General features: G+C 45.2%; 1 protein-coding gene across 6 annotated transcripts in view; it reads left to right on the top strand.

Annotated features, from left to right (window-relative positions):
* LOC141082037 (cytidine monophosphate-N-acetylneuraminic acid hydroxylase-like) overlaps positions 1-19278 on the top strand; it is a 296760-nt gene that overhangs the window by 134668 nt on the left and 142814 nt on the right. For all 6 annotated transcript variants that reach the window (XM_073566144.1, XM_073566146.1, XM_073566143.1 and 3 more), the window contains exon 2: positions 13107-13310. In XM_073566144.1, coding sequence (XP_073422245.1) covers positions 13107-13310 — 204 coding nt within the window. The remainder of the gene's footprint in view (positions 1-13106; positions 13311-19278) is intronic.

The raw sequence follows: 19278 nt of genomic DNA, 5'->3' as shown, positions 1-19278 counted from the left end.
GAGTTTACAGCAGGAGAGACTGCCATCCACACAGCAGGGGATCAGCTGACGTTACTGAACCCCACTGAGACACGGGAGCAAGTGTCTCTTTCCGTGTGGACGGCACTTCCGAACTACAACTGGCTGTGTTGAAGCCCAGGAAATAGGAGGGTGTAGGCAGAGGCCTACTGTCTTTGTAATGCGGAGACAGCAGGAGAGACTGCCATCTCCACAGCAGGGGAACAGCTGGCAGTGCTGAACCCCACTAACACTTGAACGAACGTGTTTGGTTCTGTGGAGACGACACTTCTGAACACCAACTGACGCTGTTGGAGCCCAGGATTAGGCGAGGAGCAGGCTGGGGCCTACTGGATTTTGGCAGGTGAATGCAGCAGGAGACTTGCCATCTCCACAGCAGGGGAACAGCTGGCAGTGCTGAACCCCACTAACACTTGAACGAACGTGTTTGGCTCTGTGGAGACGACACTTCTGAACACCAACTGACGCTGTTGGAGCCCAGGATTAGGCGAGGAGCAGGCTGGGGCCTACTGGATTTTGGCAGGTGAATGCAGCAGGAGACTTGCCATCTCCACAGCAGGGGAACAGCTGGCAGTGCTGAACCCCACTAACACTTGAACGAATGTGTTTGGTTCTGTGGAGACGACACTTCTGAACACCAACTGACGCTGTTGGAGCCCAGGATTAGGCGAGGAGCAGGCTGGGGCCTACTGGATTTTGGCAGGTGAAGGCAGCAGGAGACTTGCCATCTCCACAGCAGGGGAACAGCTGGCAGTGCTGAACCCCACTAACACTTGAACGAATGTGTTTGGTTCTGTGGAGACGACACTTCTGAACACCAACTGACGCTGTTGGAGCCCAGGATTAGGCGAGGAGCAGGCTGGGGCCTACTGGATTTTGGCAGGTGAAGGCAGCAGGAGACTTGCCATCTCCACAGCAGGGGAACAGCTGGCAGTGCTGAACCCCACTAACACTTGAACGAATGTGTTTGGTTCTGTGGAGACGACACTTCTGAACACCAACTGACGCTGTTGGAGCCCAGGATTAGGCGAGGAGCAGGCTGGGGCCTACTGGATTTTGGCAGGTGAATGCAGCAGGAGACTTGCCATCTCCACAGCAGGGGAACAGCTGGCAGTGCTGAACCCCACTAACACTTGAACGAACGTGTTTGGCTCTGTGGAGACGACACTTCTGAACACCAACTGACGCTGTTGGAGCCCAGGATTAGGCGAGGAGCAGGCTGGGGCCTACTGGATTTTGGCAGGTGAAGGCAGCAGGAGACTTGCCATCTCCACAGCAGGGGAACAGCTGGCAGTGCTGAACCCCACTAACACTTGAACGAATGTGTTTGGTTCTGTGGAGACGACACTTCTGAACACCAACTGACGCTGTTGGAGCCCAGGATTAGGCGAGGAGCAGGCTGGGGCCTACTGGATTTTGGCAGGTGAAGGCAGCAGGAGACTTGCCATCTCCACAGCAGGGGAACAGCTGGCAGTGCTGAACCCCACTAACACTTGAACGAATGTGTTTGGTTCTGTGGAGACGACACTTCTGAACACCAACTGACGCTGTTGGAGCCCAGGATTAGGCGAGGAGCAGGCTGGGGCCTACTGGATTTTGGCAGGTGAATGCAGCAGGAGACTTGCCATCTCCACAGCAGGGGAACAGCTGGCAGTGCTGAACCCCACTAACACTTGAACGAACGTGTTTGGCTCTGTGGAGACGACACTTCTGAACACCAACTGACGCTGTTGGAGCCCAGGATTAGGCGAGGAGCAGGCTGGGGCCTACTGGATTTTGGCAGGTGAAGGCAGCAGGAGACTTGCCATCTCCACAGCAGGGGAACAGCTGGCAGTGCTGAACCCCACTAACACTTGAACGAATGTGTTTGGTTCTGTGGAGACGACACTTCTGAACACCAACTGACGCTGTTGGAGCCCAGGATTAGGCGAGGAGCAGGCTGGGGCCTACTGGATTTTGGCAGGTGAAGGCAGCAGGAGACTTGCCATCTCCACAGCAGGGGAACAGCTGGCAGTGCTGAACCCCACTAACACTTGAACGAATGTGTTTGGTTCTGTGGAGACGACACTTCTGAACACCAACTGACGCTGTTGGAGCCCAGGATTAGGCGAGGAGCAGGCTGGGGCCTACTGGATTTTGGCAGGTGAATGCAGCAGGAGACTTGCCATCTCCACAGCAGGGGAACAGCTGGCAGTGCTGAACCCCACTAACACTTGAACGAACGTGTTTGGCTCTGTGGAGACGACACTTCTGAACACCAACTGACGCTGTTGGAGCCCAGGATTAGGCGAGGAGCAGGCTGGGGCCTACTGGATTTTGGCAGGTGAAGGCAGCAGGAGACTTGCCATCTCCACAGCAGGGGAACAGCTGGCAGTGCTGAACCCCACTAACACTTGAACGAATGTGTTTGGTTCTGTGGAGACGACACTTCTGAACACCAACTGACGCTGTTGGAGCCCAGGATTAGGCGAGGAGCAGGCTGGGGCCTACTGGATTTTGGCAGGTGAAGGCAGCAGGAGACTTGCCATCTCCACAGCAGGGGAACAGCTGGCAGTGCTGAACCCCACTAACACTTGAACGAATGTGTTTGGTTCTGTGGAGACGACACTTCTGAACACCAACTGACGCTGTTGGAGCCCAGGATTAGGCGAGGAGCAGGCTGGGGCCTACTGGATTTTGGCAGGTGAATGCAGCAGGAGACTTGCCATCTCCACAGCAGGGGAACAGCTGGCAGTGCTGAACCCCACTAACACTTGAACGAACGTGTTTGGCTCTGTGGAGACGACACTTCTGAACACCAACTGACGCTGTTGGAGCCCAGGATTAGGCGAGGAGCAGGCTGGGGCCTACTGGATTTTGGCAGGTGAAGGCAGCAGGAGACTTGCCATCTCCACAGCAGGGGAACAGCTGGCAGTGCTGAACCCCACTAACACTTGAACGAACGTGTTTGGTTCTGTGGAGACGACACTTCTGAACACCAACTGACGCTGTTGGAGCCCAGGATTAGGCGAGGAGCAGGCTGGGGCCTACTGGATTTTGGCAGGTGAATGCAGCAGGAGACTTGCCATCTCCACAGCAGGGGAACAGCTGGCAGTGCTGAACCCCACTAACACTTGAACGAACGTGTTTGGCTCTGTGGAGACGACACTTCTGAACACCAACTGACGCTGTTGGAGCCCAGGATTAGGCGAGGAGCAGGCTGGGGCCTACTGGATTTTGGCAGGTGAAGGCAGCAGGAGACTTGCCATCTCCACAGCAGGGGAACAGCTGGCAGTGCTGAACCCCACTAACACTTGAACGAATGTGTTTGGCTCTGTGGAGACGACACTTCTGAACACCAACTGACGCTGTTGGAGCCCAGGATTAGGCGAGGAGCAGGCTGGGGCCTACTGGATTTTGGCAGGTGAATGCAGCAGGAGACTTGCCATCTCCACAGCAGGGGAACAGCTGGCAGTGCTGAACCCCACTAACACTTGAACGAATGTGTTTGGCTCTGTGGAGACGACACTTCTGAACACCAACTGACGCTATTGGTGCCCAGGATTACGCATGCCGCATGCAGAGGCCAATGGGCAGCGGTTTTTATGGAGGTTGTGGACTACTACTGATTCTAACCATGCTCCACTTAGGCCTCTGGCTCCACTGTCTCTACTATTTACCCTGGCCTCCAACCCCGCCAGCTACATCTCTGAAGTGGCGTCAGCACAATCTACACTTGTTCCTGTGTTACTGGTGCTCAGTCCCATCAGTTGATCCCCTGATGTTTGTCCGGCAAGTTCGCCAGCTCTGTCCTCATTCCCACTACTGGTTATGGGAATGTGGACAGAGCAGGAGACCTTGCCGGACACACATCAGGGGATAAACTGATGGGACTGAGCCACAGGAACACAGGAACAAGTGTAGATTGTGCTGACGCCACTTCAGAGATGTAGATGGCGGGGTTGGAGGTCAGGGGAAATAGTAGAGACAGTGGAGCCAGAGACCTAAGTTGGGCACGGTTAAAAATCAGTAGTGGTTTGAATGTTGATGGAGCTGGTGACTCTGCCGTCCACACAGCAGGGGATCAGCTGGCATTACTGAACCCCAGTAACACAGGAGCTAGTGTGTTTCTCTGTGCAGACGACACATCTGAGCGACAACTGGCTGTGTTGAAGCACAGGGATTATAGTTCAGGTGGTAGAAAAATGAACACACCAGCAGACCTGGATACAGTTGCCAACCACTAATTTAGTCTGTAAGAGGAATGGCAAAGTCTTTGGAGATCCAGGCCTTGTTCATTTTCAGAAAAGTCAGCCGGTCAACATTATCGGAAGATAGTCGCGTGCGACGGTCTGTTAGTACACCACCTGCGGCACTAAAGACACGTTCCGATAATACACTGGCAGCAGGGCAAGCCAGCACCTCCAATGCATACTGGCTAAGCTCTGGCCATGTATCCAGCTTAGAGACCCAAAACTTGAAGGGGGAAGAGCCATCTGGGAGTACAGCGACAGGGCAAGACATGTAGTCTGACACCATCTGACGGAAGCGTTGCCTCCTGCTGACTCGAGGCGTCGCTGATGGTGTAGACAATTGTGGTGGACACACAAAACTTTGCCACATTTGGGCCATAGTGGTCTTGCCTTGTGCTGCGGCGCTGCCTCTGCTCCCTCTTTGTGCAGAGTTTCCTCCACTGCCTCGACGCACAGAGCTGCTTTGTAAAGCACTTGCAACAATGCTGTCGGGTGGAATGGAAAACATTATGGACTGCACCAGTGACTCTTCGTACTCCCGCATTTTACGCTCCCGGTTCAACGTTGGTATGAGCCTTTGTACGCTGTCCCGGTAGCGAGGATCTAGGAGGGTGTACACCCAATAATCAGCCGAGACGAGAATGTGGGCGATGCGGCGGTCGTTTCTCAGGCACTGCAGCATGAAATCAACCATGTGCTGCAGACTCCCAACTGCCAAAGAACCGCTGTCCCCTGTTTGAGGCGTGACCTCGACCTGCTCTGCATCACCCCACCCTCGCTGTACATACTGAGTAGAGGTTTGTGTACCTCCCTCCTCTGGAGAGATGTCTTCCTCCTCCATCGACTCCTCCTCATCCTCCTCACAAAGTGTCCCCTGCCTAGGCCTTTGTGAGGAAACACGTAGCGCAGACTGTCCAGAAGCAGATGGCATTTGGGACTCCTCATCCTCCACCTCTTCTGAAACCTCATCCCTTAGTGCTTGCAGTGTTTGTTGAAGCAGGCAGATAAGGGGGACAGTCATGCTGACTAGTGCATCATCTGCACTCGCCATCCGCGTGGATTCATCGAAGGCACGCAAAACGAGGCAGATGTCCTTCATAGAGGCCCACTCAATGGTGCTGAAGTGTGAACGGCGCACAGTGCGACTTGTTTGCGCCTGATGCAGCTGGTACTCCATGACTGCTGCCTGCTGCTCACACAACCGCTCCAACATATGTAACGTTGAATTCCACCGGGTGGGTAGGTCACATATGATGCGATGTTCTGGAAGGCCAAATCGTCGCTGCAGAGCAGCGAGGCGCGATCTTGCCGTGCTGGAACGTCGCAAGTGAGCGCACTCTATGCGGACCTTGTGCAACAGTGCATCAAGATCCGGATAGTCCCTCAGAAAGCTCTGCACGACCAAGTTAAGAACATGTGCCAGACATGGGATGTGTGTGAGGTTGCCTAGGCCAAGAGCTGCCACCAGATTTCGGCCATTGTCACACACTACCAAGCCCGGCTGGAGATTCGCTGGCCCAAACCACACATCGCTCTCCAGCTTGATAGCATTCCAGAGCTCCTGCGCTGTGTGGCTTCGATTCCCCAAAGAAATTAATTTGAGTACAGCCTGTTGACGTTTGGCCACGGCTGTGCTCATATCGGTCGTAACAGGCTCCTGCTCTGCTGTTTCTGAGGAACTTGAGTAGGAGGAGGAGTCTATGTGTACAGACTGGAGTCCTGCAATCCGTGGCGTTGGAAGAACACGTACAGCGCCACTCTCCAGATCCGTACCCGGCTCCACAACATTGACCCAGTGGGCAGTGAGGGAAAGGTATCGTCCCTGTCCATGGTTACTGGTCCACGCATCGGTGGTCAGGTGGACCTTGCTACTAACGGCGTTTAGTAGCGCATGTTTTATTTTGCCCTCAACATGTTTCTGCAGGGCAGGGACGGCTCGCCTGCTGAAATAAAAGCGGCTGGGCACGTTGTATTGGGGGACTGCCAATGCCATTAAGTCCCGGAAGGTGTCAGTGTCCACCAGCCTGAATGACAGCATTTCAACTGCCAGAAGTTTGGCAATGCCAGCATTCAGAGACTGTGCTCTGGGATGGTTTGCCGAGTAAGGGCGCCTTTTATCCCATGCCTGTGCTACCGATGGCTGTGATGGATGGGAACGTGCTGTTATGGGTGGAATCTGACAGGGTCTCCGGACAACAGTGGCAGAGGTTCTTCCTTGGCGATCCTGTGAGGAAGCCGAACCAGCAGTGTGTGAGCTGGAGGAAGAGGGCCCAACACGAACTGAAGAGGTGGTAGGTGGTGCTGTACGTTGGCCTACGTCTTGAGGGTGTCTCTGCAACTCCAACTCGTGCTTGGTGCGCACATGTTTCCACATATTTGTGGTATTGAGGTTGCTGACATTTCTCCCTCTTTTGACTCTCTGATGACACAGCTTGCATTTGACAAAGCAAATGTCATCTGCAACTGTGTCAAAAAAGGACCACGCACTGCAACTCTTGTGAGCGCCCGGTTTGCCTTTGGAAGGAGGAATGCTCCTAACTGGTGCCGAAGTGGAGGGTACAGGCAACCAAGTCTTCCCCCTCCCTCTGCCTCCTGTTTTGGCCGGTAGGGGAATCTCTTCCTCCGAGCTGCTCCCACCACCTTCCTGTTGCTCACGCCATGATGGGTCAAGGACCTCATCATCTTCCCTCCCCTCTTCAAACAGCTGCTTCTCCGGGGTTGTCTCGCCAGCACCGTACGCACCAGAAAGTGGCAACTGAGTCTCGTCATCATCTGATGCGTACTGAGGTGTGCTGACCATAGGCACTGGCCCACTCGCCTCTTCAGATTCAGAGGGACAAAGAAGTTGCGCATCACTGCATACTCCCTCTTCTTCACATTCAGGAATGCTGCTTGGCTGGCCCCCTCTTTCCAAGCCAACAGATTCCGAGAACAGAAGTAGAGATTGTGATGGCTCCTGTCCATGTCTCTCTGACTGCCTGGGCACTTTGGCAGGTGGTGAAGAGACAGATGGTTGCTCTTCGGTGCTCTGACCCTGAGAGGATGCGGAAGTAATTGAAGTCGATGCGTTAGCTGCCATCCATCCGACAACGGCTTCAATTTGTTCCTCCCGCAGCAGTGGGGTACGTTGAGGTCCTACAAAGCTGCGCATAAAGGACTGTTGCCTGCTAAAACTGGGGGATGCTGATCCACTGGTGCCCGCAGCAGGCCCAGAATCCCCACGTCCTCTACCTGTAGAATCCCCACGTCCTCTCCCTGCAGAATCCCCACGTCCTCTCCCTGCTGAAACTCCACGCCCACGCCCACGCCCCCGCGCCTTACTCCCTGCCTTCTTCATCTTGCAAGACTGCTTAAGATAGGCAAAAAAGGACAAAGGGGGGCCTTAGTGTGCTTATTCCTGAACAGCTGGTTACAGGTACAAGAAACACTAATTTTATGAAGTGTGTGTGTGTGGACTAGACTTTAATAGGAGCTGATGTGGCCTACACAAGTTCAAAATGTAGTGTTTGGTGAACTTTTTATGTGGTTTCTTTGTTTGAAACAAACTCAAAGTATGAGAACAAAGAATTGAAACTGATAGTATCACCAACTTTTTGGAGCTATTACAATGCAGGCAGGTAACCTACAATGCAAAAGATGAGGCTCCAAAAAAATTGGGTAATACTAATCTGGCTGCGCCGGCAGGGCACAAGCCAGAAAAAAAGGCTCCTCTATCTACTCCTATATAGTGTTTGCAACCAACCAATGTTGATGGATACGGATGGATGCACACTAATAGGAGAAGAAAAAATGAGCTGCACTCAGAGACAAATATGTGTGAGGCAGTGACGCACGTTGAGCGTCCTACAACCAGACGTAGCTGCAGGACACTCTACTCAGCGTGAGCTGCACTCACACACAGTCAGAGACCTCTCAGACAGCCGTCAACAGTGCAGCTAAGTGGGCACTGGCACTGACAGGCTGCAGAAAGGCTCCGCTGTGTACTCCTATATAGTGTTTGCAACCACCGTAGATGGAGACGGATGGATGCACACTAATAGAAGAAAAAATGAGCTGCACTCAAATAAAAATATGTGTGAGGCAGTGACGCACGCTGAGCGTCCTACAGCCAGACGTAGCTGCAGGACACACTACTCAGCGTGAGCTGCACTCACACACAGTCAGAGACCTCTCAGACAGCCGTGAACAGTGCAGCAAAGTGGACACTAGCACTGAAAGGCTGCAGAAAGGCTCCGCTGTCTACTACTAGTGTTTGCAACCAACGTATATGGATACGGATGGAAGCACACTAGATTGAAATTATTTAAAAAATGCAGCTCAAAAAATAAAAGATGTATGAGGCAGCAGTGATCACACTGGGTGGCCTACAGCCTGACGTGGCTGCAGGACCCACTCCACAGCGTGAGCTGCACTCACACAGCCCTTGCAGACAGCTGTGAAAACAGCGCTGCTAGGGAAAAGCAAGCTACAGTGGTGGTTTATGTAGCCTGGATAAAGCACAATATTGTTTTTAGAATCGCTATTTCTAACTGTCCCTCACAGTCTTCTACAGCAGCCTGTCCCTAACTGAATTCACAGCAGAGTGACCAGAAATGGCGGCTGCGGTGGCTTTTATAGTGCATCATGACATCATTTCGGCAGCCAATCACAGCCATGCCAATAGTTAACATGCCTACATGCCTAACAGGATGTGCCCACACTTCGGAGGATTCCCATTGGCTTAATCAAAGCAAGCAGGCTCATAGCATGATGGGAACTTCCTATTCCGATTCCGATCCCGGAATCCGATATGAAAAAAGTATCGGAATTAAGTATCGGAATTCCGATACCGCTGATATCGGCGGTATCGGAATGCTCAACACTAGTTATAAACTTTTGTGAAGCACTTGGGGGTTCAAAGTGCTCACCACACATCTAGATAAGTTCCGTGGGGGGGTTTAGTGTCCAAAATGGGGTCACTTGTTGGGAGTTTCAATAGTTTAGGTACATCAGGGGCTCTCCAAACGCACATGACACCCGCAGACCATTCCATCAAAGTCTGCATTCCAAAATGGCACTGCTTCCCTTCCGAGCCCCGACGTGTGTCCATACAGTAGTTTTCTCCCACATATGGGGTGTCAGCATACTCAGGACAAATTGGACAACAACTTTTGCGGTCCAATTTCTCCTATTACCCTTGGGAAAATGAAAAAATTGGGGACTAATTGATCATGTTTGTGGAAAAAAATACGATTTTTTTTATTTTCATGCCCGGGCATTATAAACTTCTGTGAAGCCCTTGGGGGTTCAAAGTGCTCACCACACATCTAGATAAGTTCCTTAGGGGTTCTTGTTTCCAAAATGCGGTCATTTGTGGGTGTTTCCACTGTTTAGGTACATTAGGGGCTCTCCAAAGGCAACATGACACCCGCAGACCATTCCATCAAAGTCTACATTCCAAAACGTCACTACTTCCCTTCCGAGCCCTGACGTGTGTCCATACAGTAGTTTTCTCCCACATATGGGGTATCAGCATACTCAGGACAAATTGGACAACAACTTTTGGGGTTCAATTTCTCCTGTTACCCTTGGGAAAATAAAAAAATTGGGGACTAATTGATCATGTTTGTGGAAAAAATACGATTTTTTTATTTTCATGCCCTGGCGTTATAAACTTCTGTGAAGCACTGGGGGGTTCAAAGTGCTCAACACACATCTAGATAAGTTCCTTGGGGGGTCTAGTTTCCAAAATGGTGTCATTTGTGGGGGGTTTCCACTGTTTAGGTACATCAGGGGTTTTCCAATCGCGACATGGTGTCCGATCTCAATTCCAGCCAAAAACGTCAAATGGCGCTGCTTCCCTTCCGAACTCTGCCATGCGCCCAAATAGTGGTTTACCCCCACATGTGGGGTATCAGCGTACTCAGGACAAACTGCACAATAACTTTTAGGGTGCTGTTACCCTTGGAAAAATAAGAATTGAGGGTGAAAAGATCATTTTGTGGAAAAAATATGATTTTTTAATTGTACGGCTTTATGTTATAAACTTCTGTGAAGCCCTTGGGGGTTCAAAGTTCTCACCACATATCTAGATAAGTTCCTTAGGGGGTCTAGTTTCCAAAATGGTGTCATTTGTGGGGGGTTTCCACTGTTTAGGTACATCAGGGGTTTTCCAATCGCGACATGGTGTCCGATCTCAATTCCAGCCAAAAACGTCAAATGGCGTTGCTTCCCTTCCGAGCTCTGCCATGCGCCCAAATAGTGGTTTACCCCCACATGTGGGGTATCAGCGTACTCAGGACAAATTGCACAATAACTTTTAGGATGCTGTTACCCTTGGGAAAATAAAAATTGGGGTGAAAAGATCATTTTTGTGGAAAAAATATGATTTTTTAATTGTACCGCTGTACATTATAAACTTCTGTAAAGCCCTTGTGGGTTCAAAGTTCTCACCACATATCTAGATAAGTTCCTTGGGGGGTCTAGTTTCCAAAATGGGGTCACTTGTAGGGGGTTTCCACTGTTTAGGTACATCAGGGACTCTCCAAACGTGACATGGTGTCCGATCTGAATTCCAGCCAATTTTGCATTGAAAAAGTCAAACGGCGCTCCTTCCATTCTGAGCTCTGCCATGCGCCGAAACAGTCGTTCCCCCCACAAATCAGGTATCAGCGTACTCAGGACAAATTGCACAATAACTTTTGCAGTCCAATTTCTCCTGTTACCCTTGGTAAAATAAAAAAAATTGAACCTGAAGTATTTTTTTGTGAAAAAAAGTTAGATGTTCATTTTTTTTTAAATATTCAAAAAAATTCCTGTGACGCACCTAAAGGGTTAATAAACTTCTTGAATGTGGTTTTGAGCACCTTAAGGGGTGCAGTTTTTAGAATGGTGTCACTTTTGGGTATTTTCTATCATATAGACCCCTCAAAGTGGCTTCAAATGTGATGTGGTCCTAAAAATAAAATGGTGTTGTAAAAATGAGAAATCGCTGGTCAACTTTTAACCCTTATAACTTCCTAACAAAAAAAAATTTTGGTTCCAAAATTGTGCTGATGTAAAGTAAACATGTGGGAAATGTTAGTTATCAAGTTTTTTGTGTGCCGTATCTCTGTGATTTAAGGGCATAAAAATTCAAAGTTGGAAAATTGCAAAATTTTCAAAATTTTTGCCAAATTTCCATTTTTTTCACAAATAAACGCAAGTTATTTGAATGAAATTTTACCACTAACATGAAGTACAATATGTCACGAGAAAACAATGTCAGAATCACCGGGATCCATGGAAGCGTTCCAGAGTTATAACCTCATAAAGGGACAGTGGTCAGAATTGTAAAAATTGGCCCGGTCATGAACGTGCAAACCACCCTTGGGGGTGAAGGGGATAAAGAGCTTATTTGTATTGACTTCTGCTTTGAAACTCCCTCAACCCCTGAAATCATTTGATTAAAAGAAGAAAAGTGTGGTTTAAATTTGCAAAAACTGACCTAAAACTGCTGCTAAATATAATATTAAAATGGTGAAATGGGATTCCGCTCAAGTACATATTTTACTCAAGTAAATTATTAGAAACGGCCATGAGATTCTACATTTAGACTATTTTCACACACACTTTTTTGAAAGCATTTCTGGCCTCAAACTGTCATTGAACTTTCAGACAATTTGCTATCATTTGATAGCTGTAATAAATAATCAACCTGCAAACAATGCAGCTAAAAATTGTGTTCTTATCTCCAAAAATCACTCCCAACTGCAAGCCACTAGGCGTTTCCCTAACGATCTGGCATAATCTGTCTCTGGCAGTATAGATACTAAAAGGCCATGGTCACACTCTCAGTATTTGGTCAGTATTTTACATAAGTATTTGTAAGCCGAAACCAGGAGTGGGTGAAAAATGCAAAAGTGGTGACGTCTTTCTATTATACTTTTCCTCTGATTGTTCTACTTGTAATTTTGACTTACAAATACAGAGCTAAAATACTGACCAAGTACTGAACGTTAGTGGACATGACCAAAAACTTATTACGGTAAGCATGGTTGTGTCTTCACCTCTCTTATTCTGCTTTTGTCTGTAAACTGCATACAGACATAACAGATCGTTTACGTTCAGAGCAAGCAAGATATGAGACTTTGGCAGGAAATGTTGGTGGGAAGTGAAAGTAATGAAGTTCCGACACCTACAGTGCTGGTAGAATGGTGATAAGGAGAGATTACCTATGGAAAAATAAGTTCCGGAGCATGACAATCAGGACAGTTCCTTGATATATCAGACTAATGCATGCATCAAAGGCAGTTTTAACATGTGGTGGATGTTGTCAGAAAGGCCCCGGTTTTCTATTGGTTTGGTATGAAAGGATAGATATAGTGGTTATGACTCAGATGCCATGGTCACAAGTACATAAAAGCTGCCAAAAAAACTATCGTTTATAAAAATGTCCCTAAAACTGACGGTTAGTTCCCTATTAATTGTCTACAAATAAATTGAAACAAAATATATTTTCATTAACTATCAATATAAATTATCTAGGGTTAAGCTTTGAGACAAAGAACATGATCAAAAGACGTGAAATCTCTAAGGAGATGTGAAGAACTGAGCTGTGACGAGCAATCTGATATGCAATTGATTTAGACTCTCCGTGAAACTGAGAGCTTGGTGTATCTGATATCATGTGGAAGGTGAGGAAATGCTTATCTATGAAGCACAGAGGCATAGAAGAATGTAAGATGGGTGCAAATACTGTCCATACTTGGGCAGTGACGCCTGTCACTCACCATTTAGTGTATGCGGATTGTACTTATCATTTCACCATATCTTGGAATACACAATCGTTCACTCCACCCAACAAATAACCTTTTCATGTGTCTTTATCTCCTATAGTGTGGGGCAGACGGCGAGTATTCTCCTACATATTGCACCTGTTGAAGTTGCCAGTCTGAAAGATGGAATCAACTTCCTGAGGAATAAGGACACAGGGAAGAATTTTATTATATTTAAGGATGGTGAAGCTTTGCGCGCATGTAAAAATGTATGCAAACATCAAGGTGGAACATTCATAAAAGATATTGAAGACCTGGACAGCAGGTATTATTAGTACTCTCACAGCTATAAAAAGTTATTTGTTTAGATAAAAAAAGGAAGATCCGGATCATGAAGATGTAAATTATCAGTTATATGTTACCTGTAGTTTACAGACACAGAGGAAACAAGAGGTTGGGTCAACAAAAACGTCAGTGTCTGTAAAAAACACGCATAATCGGTGGTTCATAAGGCACCATGAGCATAGATAAATTACATATCATCTCTGAGTTGTTTGTTTTTAGGCCATTTTTTGGCTACCTTCACACCCATACTTTCATGACAATTTTTTAAGGGAAAAATCTGCATGTAAAAATACAGTCATATGTTAAAGTTTGGGCACCCCTATTAATGTTAACCTTTTTTCTTTATAACAATTTTGGTTTTTGCAACAGCTATTTCAGTTTCATATATCTAATAACTGATGGACTCAGTTATATTTCTGGATTCAAATGAGGTTTATTGTACTAACAGAAAATGTGCAATCTGCATTTAAACAAAATTTGACCGGTGCAAAAGTATGGGCACCCTTATAATTTTCTTGATTTGAACACTCCTAACTACTTTTTACTGACTTCCTGAAGCACTAAATTGGTTTTGTAACCTCATTGAGCTTTGAACTTCATAGCCAGGTGTAGCAAATCATGAGAAAAGGTATTTAAGGTGGCCACTTGCAAGTGGTTCTCCTATGAAGAATGGCATCATGGGCTCCTCAAAACAACTCTCAAATGATCTGAAAACAAAGATTATTCAACATAGCTTTTCAGGGGAAGGATACAAAAAGTTGTCTCAGAGATTTAAGGCTGGTTTCACACTTGCGTTTTTTTGTGCTGGATTTTAGCGCTAAAAAACGCATGCTTTTTTTCCTATATTTTGCATGGGATGCGCTTATGTGCACATACACATGCGTTTGTATGCGTTTTTCCGCGCATGCGTTTTTTTGCGGTATGCGCTCGGGCGCACAAAATGCATCCTGTTGCATTTTTTGGGCGTCCGACTTGCCTCAAAAAATGCGCACGCAATGCGTTTTTTTACAGCAAGACACCCATTATAAGTCTATGGGTGCGCATATGTGTGCATTGGCATGCTTATGTATGCGTTTTTTTGCACATGCGTTTTTTTTTTACCATTAGTTAGACAATGGAATTTAGGAGTTTGGGTTAGAGTTAGGGTTAGTTGAGGGGGTTTAGGGTTAGGGTTAGCTTGGGTTTAGGGTTAGGGTTAAGGTTTGGGTAGGGTTTGGTTAAGGGTTAGGGTTAGTAGGGTTAGGGTCAGGGTTAGGGTTAGGGTTAGGGTTAGGGTTAGGATCAGGGTATGGTTTGGTTAAGGGTTAGGGTTAGGGTCAGGGTCAGGGTTAGGGTATGGTTTGGTTAAGGGTTAGGGTATGGTTTGGTTAAGGGTTAGGGTTAGGGTCAGGGTTAGGGTTAGTAAAGTCATGGTTTGGGTTAGTGTGAGGGGCCACCTAATGTTTGGAAAAAAACGCAAACGCGGTAAAAATGCACTAAAAACGCATACAAACGCTTAAAAACGCTGCATTTTTTTCATGCATGCTCATAAAAATGCTTGAAAAAAACGCAGCAGTTGTATGCTTTTGTATGCGTTTTTTCAATGCGTTTTTTTGCGGGAAAAACGCGCTGCAAAACAAAGCAAGTGTGAAAGTAGCCTAACCTGTCAGTTTCCACTGTGAGGAACATAGTAAGGAAATGGAAGAACACAGGTACAGTTCTTGTTAAGCCCAGAAGTGGCAGGCCAAGAAAAATATCAGAAAGGCAGAGAAGAAGAATGGTGAGAACAGTCAAGGACAATCCACAGACCACCTCCAAAGACCTGCAGCATCACGTTGCTGCAGATGGTGTCACTGTGCATTGGTCAACAATACAGTGCACTTTGCACAAGGAGAAGCTGTATGGGAGAGTGATGCGAAAGAAGCCGTTTCTGCAAGCACGCCACAAACAGTTGCCTGAGGTATGCAAAAGCACATTTGGACAAGCCAGTTACATTTTGGAAGAAGGTCCTGTGGACTGATGAAACAAAGATTGAGTTGTTTGGTCATACAAAAAGGCGTTATGCATGGAGGCTAAAAAACACAGCATTCCAAGAAAAACACTTGCTACCCACAGTAAAATTTGGTGGAGGTTCCATCATGCTTTGAGGCTGTGTGGCCAATGCCGGCACCGGGAATCTTGTTAAAGTTGAGGGTCGCATGGATTCAACTCAGTATCAGCAGATTCTTGACAATAATGTGCAAGAATCAGTGACGAAGTTGAAGTTACGCAGGGGATGGATATTTCAGCAAGACAATGATTCAAAACACCGCTCCAAATCTACTCAGGCATTCATGCAGAGGAACAATTACAATGTTCTGGAATGGCCATCCCAGTCCCCAGACCTGAATATCATTGAACATCTGTGGCGTGATTTGAAGTGGGCTGTCCATGCTCGGCGACCATCAAACTTAACTGAACTGGAATTGTTTTGTAAACAGGTATGGTCACAAATACCTTCATCCAGGATCCAGGAACTCATTAATAGCTACAGGAAGCGACTAGAGGCTGTTTTTTTTGCAAAAGGAGGATCTATGAAATATTAATGTCACTTTTATGTTGAGGTGCCCATACTTTTGCACCGGTCAAATTTTGTTTAAATGCAGATTACACATTTTCTGTTATTACAATAAACCTCATTTGAATCCAGAAATATAACTGAGTCCATCAGTTATTAGATATATGAAACTGAAATAGCTGTTGCAAAAACCAAAATTGTTACAAAGAAAAAAGGTTAACATTAATAGGGGTGCCCAAACTTTAACATATGACTGTACGTTGTTATACCATTTTTTCAGCATTTAGCGGTGTTATTTTACAAAAATTATTTTTTGCTACCTGTGATTTTTGGTAACTTTTTTTTTCAATGCGTTTTTCACATTTCAAATCACGTAACTTACCGTAAATTCTTCTTAATGTCACATAATTTGTTCTGCCAAAATGCACCACAAAATACAAGTCAACTTTGTTATTTTACTTTTTTAAATAATTTTTCCTTTACAAGTGGCTTTAGTATTTGTGCCTTTGTGATGCTAGTCTCTATTCAGTATGATGCTGGGCACTACTCACGGACTTACCGTGAGGCAAGAATGTGATGCTAGTCACTTCTCTATGTGACGCTAGTCAGTACTCAGGGATGTACCATGAGGCAATATAGTTAAGAGGTCCGGGGGTCAGTGCCAAGAAGGCTCATAATAAACCAAGGGAAAAGACAAATTCATAGTCAGGTAGCAGTCCAAGGTCAGACTATCAGGAAGTTAGCACGTCAGGACAAAGGGGTAAGACAAATGGATGGTTAAAGGTAAACCCAAGGTTGGCAACTGAGATCAGAATACAACTAAGAGCACAGAGCAAACACACACACCCCTTGAGCAAAGCTACAATCAGAAAAGGTCTGACAACTGTTAGAATGCTAAATAGCCAGGTAATCACTAAGAATGGATGAGACCTGGAGGAGATCCCATAGACCCAGCCAGATAGGACGGATGAGCTGTCAATGACAATACTGATACTTCTGCCTCAGATTGGGCGGTAGGGCTGTCACTCACAATCTTGACAGCTCAGTTAGCAGAGCTGTAATTCACAGTATCCATAGGACACCATGAGCGGTGGAATCGTGACATTTTTAAGCTGCCTATCTCTTTTAAGCAGTTGTTGATTTTTCAATTACTAATGATTATTACTAAAATGGCTGAGAGCCCCAGTAATAAAACATCTTCTCATTAAAAGACCGCTAAAACTTAACTTTTAAATACTCCATTAAAAATATTATTTGCTTTTTAAGTTCATGTGAAAAAGATACAAACTTTTGTAAAATTCAAACACTTGCTAGATACCAGGACTATTATGCTGGTACATGGCAAATAACGTGCTTAGATTGGCATGTGGCAATATTCTAGTTTATTGGCCAAATAATTATTATTGCCTAACTAACAGCATTAAGTTAATCTTCATGCACACAATGAAGGTACCCGCTAACATGTTTCACTGCAGCAATGGCTTCATCAGGGGATGAAATAACATGATAAAACCACTGCAACGGTGAAATATGTCATGGGGACACCTTCAGTGAGTGCGGTCATTATAACTGAATGCTGTTAATTAGGCAGTGACAGTGGGAATCAGAAATCATCTGTACTCAACATAGTTGAATGCTTTTATAATAAAAAATAAAAAAATCTAACAACATGCAGAACTTATTATCATAAGTTTATAATGTAGATATAGTCAAAAGGCATTTAAGTATTTGGAATGCAGTTTGTTTTTCAGCCTTACGGTTCAAAGGTGAGAGACACAATTTAGGATCAGATTTACATGTGGCCAAAAAAATCTTCATTGAGTTTTTGGGTATTTTGAATAAAACAGCATACACTTTTATTATAGATTTTTGAAAATTAATTTACGATGTGTTTTATCCATTGCCATTACAATACATTACTAAAAATAATCTGCACATTAACATTGATACTTTTAGTGACTCGCTATAAGGACAAATAGATATAGTGTATGTATTTCATAACTGTCTCTTTAAGGTTATAGGGAAAGTCAGTGCAATTCTACTGATTTTACATAATTTTATGTACTTAATAAACATAGCATAACGTTTTTTAACGTTTTATGGCTACTGATAATTATTTTACAACATCTCCATTCCTTCATTTTACAACAGTCTATTTCATTCTATAGGTCGATCTTTTACGTAAATCTTCATAAATCTTATCTATGAACTTTATAACACATTCTGTTTAGTACCAGAAGTTATGAGAGTTCATCATTAGATTTCAAAGTAGCCAAATGTTCTATAGAATTCAAGTACGATGTTTTTGTTATTTTTGGTTTTGTTTTTATTTTTTCATTTTGTTGCTATATTAAAGAATTTACAATGTAATTTAAAACACCACTCCAGGCTCTTTATTTCTCTGGTGGAGTGGTATCAGTAATCCATGTTCCCTTCCCCTAATAGTATACTTACAAGCTGTGATACTTTCAAGAGGGGGTGCCACTAGGTACTAACCATGCAGGATGCCCAAACTTTTGCATCCACCCGTTTTCCTTATTGTAATTTTTAAAATGTAAAATATAAATACTGTATATATATATTGCCTAAAATACAAAGGAAATGTGTCATATTTAACTTTAGCCCCATTAGAGATCATTTCATCTTCAACTTGCTTAACTGTTCACAATAACAGTAATTTTGACCAAGGGTGCCCAAACATTTACATGCCACTCAATATTATTTTAAGTAAAACACTACTTTATGGTTATCAAACATTCCCACTTATAGATATGAATTTACAGTGAGACAAGTGTAGAGATTGGCTTTGTCAGCCATTATTTAGCTATTATTAATGGGTTTTATATGTTCAATGCATGAATATTAAAATTTGAAGCAGCTATGGGCTCGTAGGAACATTGCATCTTAAAATGTAAATACCCTACGGCCTCATTGAGATGTCTGAGTCACGTACATGCTCTGTCCATGATTTTAAAGTCTATAAAGCTGTGCATATGTCTGCAGATTTTTTTGAGACGCGAAACGCGTGTCCGATGTGGTGTGTTCCTGGATGTAGATCCCTTAGGTAATGTTCCTCTGCTTTTATTCATATGAATGTTCAATATTATTAACTGTGGAATAATTTGTAGTAGATTATGTGAATGCATATAAATAAGTGGACTTAGATAATTGAGCTATATATGAATGGCATACTTAACCTTATCTTTCGCCATACCTTTCATGTTATGGCTCTGCCTGTAGGAATGGAATTTATTATCCACTGTTGTTTTTCATACATAACTTATGTATGGGTGTCCTGAAGAAGGAGTCGGTGGACTCTGAAATGCATTCACATTAAAATTACAATTTTATTCACCACTATTTGTGTCGTACTCCAGAGAGCGCACAAAAACACTTCCAATCCTGTCACTTA

The sequence above is a fragment of the Dendrobates tinctorius genome, unplaced genomic scaffold, assembly GCF_039654945.1.
Source record: "Dendrobates tinctorius isolate UK_male_01 unplaced genomic scaffold, ASM3965494v1 ptg000004l, whole genome shotgun sequence".
Taxonomy (NCBI): Eukaryota; Metazoa; Chordata; class Amphibia; order Anura; family Dendrobatidae; genus Dendrobates; species Dendrobates tinctorius.
This window is presented reverse-complemented; position numbering and strand designations above follow the sequence as displayed.